This window comes from Ipomoea triloba, chromosome 8, assembly GCF_003576645.1.
Source record: "Ipomoea triloba cultivar NCNSP0323 chromosome 8, ASM357664v1".
NCBI classification, from domain to species: Eukaryota; Viridiplantae; Streptophyta; class Magnoliopsida; order Solanales; family Convolvulaceae; genus Ipomoea; species Ipomoea triloba.
Genome location: NC_044923.1, coordinates 13,089,517 through 13,097,334, shown reverse-complemented (window position 1 = coordinate 13,097,334; position 7,818 = coordinate 13,089,517). Strand labels below are relative to the sequence as shown.

General features: G+C 35.5%; 1 protein-coding gene across 2 annotated transcripts; it reads right to left on the bottom strand.

The window, feature by feature from the left end:
• Positions 1-1,812: 1,812 nt before the first annotated feature.
• Positions 1,813-6,735, bottom strand: LOC116027207 (F-box/kelch-repeat protein At1g67480-like). 2 transcript variants are annotated; one of them, XM_031268689.1, is made up of 4 exons: positions 6,584-6,735; positions 4,499-4,568; positions 3,515-4,335; positions 1,813-2,741 (listed from the first exon to the last, which is right to left on the bottom strand). In XM_031268689.1, the coding sequence occupies exons 3-4, from the start codon at positions 4,045-4,047 to the stop codon at positions 2,114-2,116; spliced, it is 1,161 nt and encodes a 386-aa protein (XP_031124549.1). In that variant the 5' UTR covers positions 4,048-4,335; positions 4,499-4,568; positions 6,584-6,735; the 3' UTR covers positions 1,813-2,113. The 2 variants fall into 2 exon arrangements, with proteins under 2 accessions (XP_031124549.1, XP_031124550.1); XM_031268690.1 differs by having other exon boundaries at positions 4,499-4,545; positions 6,584-6,734.
• Positions 6,736-7,818: the final 1,083 nt, after the last annotated feature.

The following is a 7,818-nucleotide window of genomic DNA, read 5'->3' as shown; positions in this document are numbered from 1 at the left end:
GCAGAATCCATAGACCTTAATCTAGCAAGCCAAGAAATAGAGTGGGTGAGAAACCTATTGGCAGATGTACCATTGTGGGGGTGTCCAACACCTCTGTGCCATTGCCCTGTGATTCACAAACTGCCATCTATGTTGCAAAGAATAGTGTCTATAATGGACAGAGAAGACACATAAGAGTAAGGCATGAGTCTGTACAATAGTTGAGTATGACCGGAGAATCACGCTGGAATATGTGAAATTTGAGAGGAATATTGTAGATCCTCTCACAAAAGGGCTAAGCCGAAAAGCCATCATTGAGATGTCAAGGGAGATGTGCTTGAAATTGATGAGGTGAGGAATTCATGATAAATACCACTTCTGTGGTCAATTGAAATCATGGAAAAACTCACATAAATCTTGTGAAAAATGAAATAGCCTTAATAACTCTGTAGCCTTAAAAGGGTAGTGTATGTTGAGATAGACTTGATAAAGTACGATTCAAGAAATTTAAAAGGTCAAAGAGTTTGACTTTCGTAAAACATGAATGTGTTAAAGCTGATGTGTGCGTTTGAGTTCAAAATTTTTCCAACCGATGAGTTCAATATTAGTTTCACTCTCTAGGGAAAATTATTCGATGTCACTACGTGTTAGTTCAAGACATTAAGTCCTGACATTAAGGTCAACTTTGTGTGTTGCTCAGACGTTGTCTTTCCAACCTTCCTTTTAAACGTGTGGGGGGATTGTTGGAAGACATTTAAAAGGGAAAGGATTCTTCTTATATTTAAAGTGTTGTCCCACATTAGTTTTGAAAGTCCCCTTATCCCACTTTATATAGTACAACTCTTTTGAGAGTCTCGAAGGCATTACTGCGCCCCGCCACTCGCTCGGTATGGTTCGCACGCGTGCGAGGTGTGGTGTGGCAACATTATATTCAACAACTTAATTTTTCCTTTCTATTTTTTCGAATCAATATAATCTTCTCATTTGTAACTTTCTTACGGTTTGTCATGGGATCATTCAGATCCATGATCCATTTTTATCGCTACTTCCATGGCTAAACAGAGGAGGTTTGTTGCATTAATACAGTATAAATACCCTGTTAGAGAACACAACAAAATACACTCTGAATGCAAATCCTTCGTCTCTCTTCTTCTATTTCTATGTCTAAGCATACCATATTGAAGTCAGGTTGCCTGCGTTCAGCAGGTGCAAGCTTTACACAACTCATATGTGTTATCGTCGAAAGCAACCCGGAATCTCAGACTGCATCGTTGCCGAAATTTGCTTTTAAGGGAGTGTTGTTAACAACATGACACCAACTATTTCCTTCTCCCTCACAGTCTTCGTCATCTTCGTACCATCTTCATTCCCCCAGTTCATAGACATTATTCTTCATAAATCCTAACAACTACTCCGCACTATTGATCACCCGTGTTAATCCATCTCTCCAAATGGTTCTCCAAAATCTCAAAAAAAAAAAAAGTGGAAGAATGGAGATTGGAGCAACCCTGAAAATTTAAATTTAATAAACAAGTTTTTCATTTTTCAATTTTTCAACACTTCAAATTTTTATTTTTCCAAAAAATTCTATAATTCTCCATTTTGGTAAACAACCCCTAATTCTGTCCGCACAGTGCAAACCGATTTCGATTATGTCCTTTCGATTCAAACCATGGTCACCCTGCAATTTTCTTGAATTTCAAGTTTGGTTATGAAGAGCAAACAAAGCATAAATGAGATAATGTGCCCACGGGCAGATCAATTAATCACAGAAGTAAAAATTTGTCACAAGAGATCAAGAATCGAATCTCACTAGTGATAGTAAGAGAGCAATTCCTTGTAGGCAATGAGCAAAAGTCTATCCTCTGTTGATCAAGTCACCATAATTTATCCTTTTACAAATTGTCAGGCCAAAGTGTGGGTGATTCCACCTTTTGTCATAAGAAATGAGACAAGGTACAACTAAAAACAAGTTCAATTTAATCAATCAAAAACTTGACAACTTCATATGTTTATCCAAATTAGCCTAAAAAACCAACCCATGCACACAGACACCAGAAGCTTCATAGCAAGCTGCAACGGTAGCAAATACTAATAGGGATCTGGAAATAAATGGTGCCCTGCAGAGAGAGTTCTAAGCCTTGATTGTGACACTACAGAGGCACGATCCGGATGGCTTTATTTCGCAAGTCTGCCATTCTGAACCCGCAGCTGCATTTGGATCATATAACATCGTAGTGTAAGCGGGATCCTCCTGTAACGAAAACAGCAGAAGCTTCTCATCCAATATGCCCAATCTGAACCCAATGCTCGAACTCCCTGTCACGGGAACACCAACCATCTTCCACGAGTTGTCCTCCGGGTTGAATATCCCAAGCTTACGCTGGTTCTTCCACTCTATGCAAAACAGCTTCTTTCCCACCACCGCATGAGCTGTGACCATCACACAACCGTTTTTCATCTCACACCATGACTGCCTCTCGGGATTGTACACATCAACGAACCTCGAGTTCCCTATTGTAAAACTTGACCGACCTCCCATCACATACAGCTTTCCCTCAAACCCGCACCCAAAACACCCCCACCTCGGGCGACGAAGAGACTCAATCACTCTCCATTTGTCGGTGTCTGGGTCATACACCTCAGCACAAGAAAGAGACTCCCCATCCACACCATTACCTCCAACTGCATACACCATTCCATTCACCTCAGCACAAGCAAAGTCATAGCGTGCCACATTCATGCTGGCTAATTTGCTCCAGCTGCCCAACAAATAAATACCAAGTGCCCGTCAAAAGACATTAAAGGAGATCAACTCTATCATACTACTACTGTGTAAGTGTAACATTAAGATCTTTAAGCAAGCAACATCAGGCAATAGGAGAGACCAATCAAATTCCTGCCTAATCAACACATGAAAGTGAACATGAACATGAAATTTCTGGATTGGGGAAATATTGGCTCTATTTGGCACGTCCAGCTGAAAAGCTAGTAGATATATAATAAGCTAATTGATTGAAATTAAAGTGTTTGGTAAAATTAATTGTTGGATTAGCTGATAAGTGTAAAAAGATATAAAAGAATAAACTAAGATATCGAGATTTTTATTATTGATGAGTAGATGGTGTCATTTTTGTAAATTAATAAAGATAAAATAAATAAATAAATAAATAAATAAAAGTTAAAAAGCCATGAGCTTATTTTGAAACACTACATGGGATAAGGTTTCCAAATACACTATTATTTTAAGCTCCCAATGTTTTACCAAACAGAGCGTATAGTTTATTTGTAGTTTAACATAAACTATAAGCTCTAAAACAAGCTCTACCAAATAGAGCCATAAACTTGTTTTAAAGAGGAGATTTCGCAGTTACATATCACAATAAGTCCGTCCCTTCAATGGTAAGTTGCCCCCACTCTTCCACCCAAGCATCTACCCAACATTTTATTAGGTGGGTGGTGAAAGGAGCCATTAAACATTACTATGTAACAAATAGAATACGCTGATATATAACATAATAAGGAAAAAACAAACCTGTTCAAGCATGAATCATACTGAAAAACTTCTGCTGAAACAGAGCCAGACCCATCAATCATGGAGTATCCACCCATAACAACCAGCTTTGCATTGAGAACCGCCACACCAAACCCAGCTCTGGTAGGAGCAGGCATCTGTGGGAGCTGGTGGTGTTTATGCCCCAGACAATCCAAGACCTCCCAATAGCTTTCCTTTCCATCAGCATCCACAGTTAAAACATAAAGCCACTCCTCAAGCAAACATGCTAGTTTTCGTACCATGATGAACTCTTTGCTTCTAATAAATGATCTCCATCGCTTGTTGACACCACCCATAGCAGGAAAATAGTATCGGGGAACAAGAGCAAGGCAGTATTTTGCCACATCATCAGGCAATCCAGGCAACAAGGGAGAATAGGAATCATCAACAACAACAGAAGAAGGAAAGTAAGAAATGTTTTTCGAATGGCCTGGATTATCTACGTTCATTTCATCTGAGAAACACATCTTTAATTCTGTAACTCTCTTTTTCCCACAATTAGTGCCAGGCATTTTTAAAATCACAATTCTGACACTTGGAATTCAACATGAAACTTAACAACTAGCATTTTGACTAGAGAAACTCATGATATCCTTCACTTATGGAAATTCTAGAAGACCAAGCAGAACGGATATCTTGAGCTGTAAAGGCTGACAACTTTTTATGCTTTGTCCAATCAGATTCAGATTCCATGCCACTTCTTCCAATCCTACTAATGTTCTGCTGGATTCTGGCACCTATGATGTTACCACTCTCTATTTTTCTAGAGTTTGTTTCCCCTCCAAGCATTGCCTGAATATCTATTTTCAAGAAATAACAGTCATCTCAGGAAATAAAATAATACTCACTAGAGAATACAATTTAGAAGTCAAAGATTAGAAGGTAGAGTAAATGAAAAAAAAAAATAATAATAATAGGGGGAAGGGAATGGGATAAAGGGAGGAAGGGAAGTAAAAGAAGCACCTGCCAAGCCCATAGAACCAGAAGTTTTAGCCGCCGGTTACTTCCATCTTTATTGTCACAAAAGAATCACCTGTTAGTAAATCACATAAGATTGTAACTGAAAGCATATCTAAAATGGTAAAACCAGAATATAAAGAATAAAGTTACAACGAAAATTCAAAGAACTGTCTAGTAGAAAAACTCATCTTCTAAATACTCAACACCACTGGAGAGATTATTGTAAACTCAGGCACCAGCCTCATCTAACCTTCAGAACATGACATACATGTTAAAAGCCAATGGCTTACTGTAAATATAATAATGGTGCCAAATTCTTCATTATGGGCCAACCCAATGGTGGAACTGGGGGTGAGGGGAAGTTTTTTGAACATTTCCCCTTTAGAAGGTTGTATTCTATGAAAATTTTAGAAATTAGTTTCATTTGGAAATAAAAATTTCAAATCTGTGTTTTTTTCCTGAAGTCAAACTGTCAAAGTGGTCTTTTTCAGATTATAAATTTGATTTAAATATATATTTTTAATTTATTGCTTTAGATTAAAAACTTTTTATTTTGAATTAATAATAAACCTATTGCTGAATTTTAATTTAGTTATATTCTAGAAAATTAGTTTACTCAATGGTTTATTAAATACTCCATAACAATAATCGAACATATCACTATATTTAATTTTCATATTTCATGGTACTTGGAAAATAAAATTTGGGCTCAAATTCATTTTTCATTAATTATTAATAGAATAAATAAAGCTATGTAAATAAATTGTATTCTTCATATTATGATAATAAGTCATTAGCTTTTTTTAGCATATTATATATTTTTATTAACTAATTTGAGTTGAGAAAAGAAATTACTAGACTTAATCTCTTTTCCAGACTCATGTTTAAATTCAAAGAAAACCAAACTAAATTATTATAGTGCTAAAGAATTTAGATATATTAAAAACCAAAACAAATTTCAACCTAGAACCACCTACCCACAAATCCTTCTTCCAGTACTGGAAGAACCCCCAAGTATAATACCCAAAAAGTGATATAAAGTGATAATGAAATATCAAAAAGATGCATTATCATAACCAAAAGCTCCAAATGTCCAACTGGCTGGAGAAAATGGATGCCTCAACAAATTCCAAACAATTGAAACATCAAGTTTACCTACCTACTACCCACCAAGGAAAACTCCAGAGCCCAGAACCAGACCCAAACAGCCAAACAATACAAGATCTACTTTTTGACTAACACATTTGGCAATATAAATAACTAAATATAATAACTAACAATGAGATATGTGTAACTAATATTGTTGGGAGAGGCCAGTAAAGGCCAAGTCTAACACCCGGGGTGACTGGGGGATTGTTGTGCGGAGGCCGGTAAAGGGCCAAGTCTAACACTCAGCATCCCAAACATGTGATGGCAATCTATAAGGAAGGAAATAAAGTTGCGCCTTCGCTACTAGCTATAGTTTTTGGCGTAAGTGATAAGCACTTGATCCTAACAAATATTCACCCAGTCAAATCAGATCTGACATCAATAATTCATTAACATCTTCTTACTTTCTTAGAAGCTTCATCCATTTTGAATTGAAATAATATTGTTTGATAGAAACCTCCAGCCTCATATTAAATTAATTTCTCTCACAGCATAATAAAAAAAAATCTTTCAAACAATATTCCGGGCACAAGTAAATATTACCAAATAATCAAATGGAATAGCAAAATCCAGGCAGGAAGACGATAAAAAATTATGAATCAAACAAGAAATACAGATCTAGCACTTAAAAGAGCAACAAAAAAATCGTAAAAATCGAGCCTTTCAGTATAACTAACATAATTAACCAGGAGCAAATATCCAAGACTTGTATATTTCATGACAAACCCATTTCACGGATACGGGTAGGGAAGCCATTAATCCGGTGTTCGGCTTAACAACAAGGAAAATATAATCCAAAAAACCCGTTTAAATTAAAACAAAACTAAAGTAGAAAATGTCGTTTAGATCTATATACAGCTCAAAAACAAGTAAGATAAACACATATTCAGGAGAAGTGGAGAACAAAAAGAAAAATCAAATTTCAAACAAAAAAAATACCTGAAAATGTGAAATATTTAACGAGGCTGGAGTAGGGTCAAGTTTTGCTGTAAAAGAAGTGTGTATGTAAGAGTTGAAAAGAGTGGGATGGAGAGATATAAATATGGAGGAGGGGAGCAGCAACGGAGAAGAGTCTTCAGTCTCGTGACGATAGAATTTTGGAAAGGCCACTTAAGAAAGAAAGTAGGAAAAAGATATGTCAATTGCGAAGCAGATAATATTGCCACATTTGCTTCGTCACAATTATGTGGAAGCCGCTTTTTTAATACAAAATATTTTTGGTCGTAAAAGACTTTTTCATATACCATAATTTTTAAGGGTATCTTAAAATATTTAAAGACCTTCTGGTCAAGCAATATAATTGTGGCTGATAGTGTTTAATTCCCTTAAATACACTCCAATATACAAAATATGCATAAAATTATATGTAAAGTACACTGTGATCAATAAATAAGCTCTCAATTCATTCCCTTTATTAATTGATCTTGAATCATCATTTTAGAGAGAGGAGAGAGCTAAGTCATTTCTTACTAGAGATAAGAAGATGGGAGAAAAAAGGTCCTTTGCAAGTAGGACTAAGGTCCCTTTTATAGAGTTAGTACTCGTACTCATATACGTCTACGTACAAAATATTTAGAGTCGTATACCCGGGATATATTCCCTATCAGTGGCTCTATCAAATGAAAGAATATCAGTATAAATTTCAGTGAGGTCGACAAAGTATGTATGGACTTTAATTTTTTTTTTTTCAAATTTTCTCTCTAAATGGGAATCACACAATGATAGGAACATTGATTTTTTGATTGGAAAAGGATCAAAGATTGAGGAAGTATAAAATAGATACTACTTTATAAAGAATCATAATTGTTTAAAAAACATTTTCTCCTAACATAATTTTCGGTATAAGAATCATATTTTACTCACTTTGTCACCTATTTTGAACAGTAAATTCCTTTTGTATATAAAACTATAAAAGTGATATAAGCCAATTTATAGGCACTTAATGAATGAAAATAGTTTTATTGTCACATTATGAGAAAAATTCAGGAGAAGAAAATAGCATTATTCATCTAAAAAGTGATTTTATGTTGGATTTTAAAATGGGTTACGCATAATTATTACGTTTTATTTAAAAGGTAATATTTTAAAAACAATATGTTGCAAGCTGGTTGTTTGAAATTTGTGAGAGACGTGGCTTTCCAAGAATGCTTGGGAGTTTAGATTGTATGCACTGG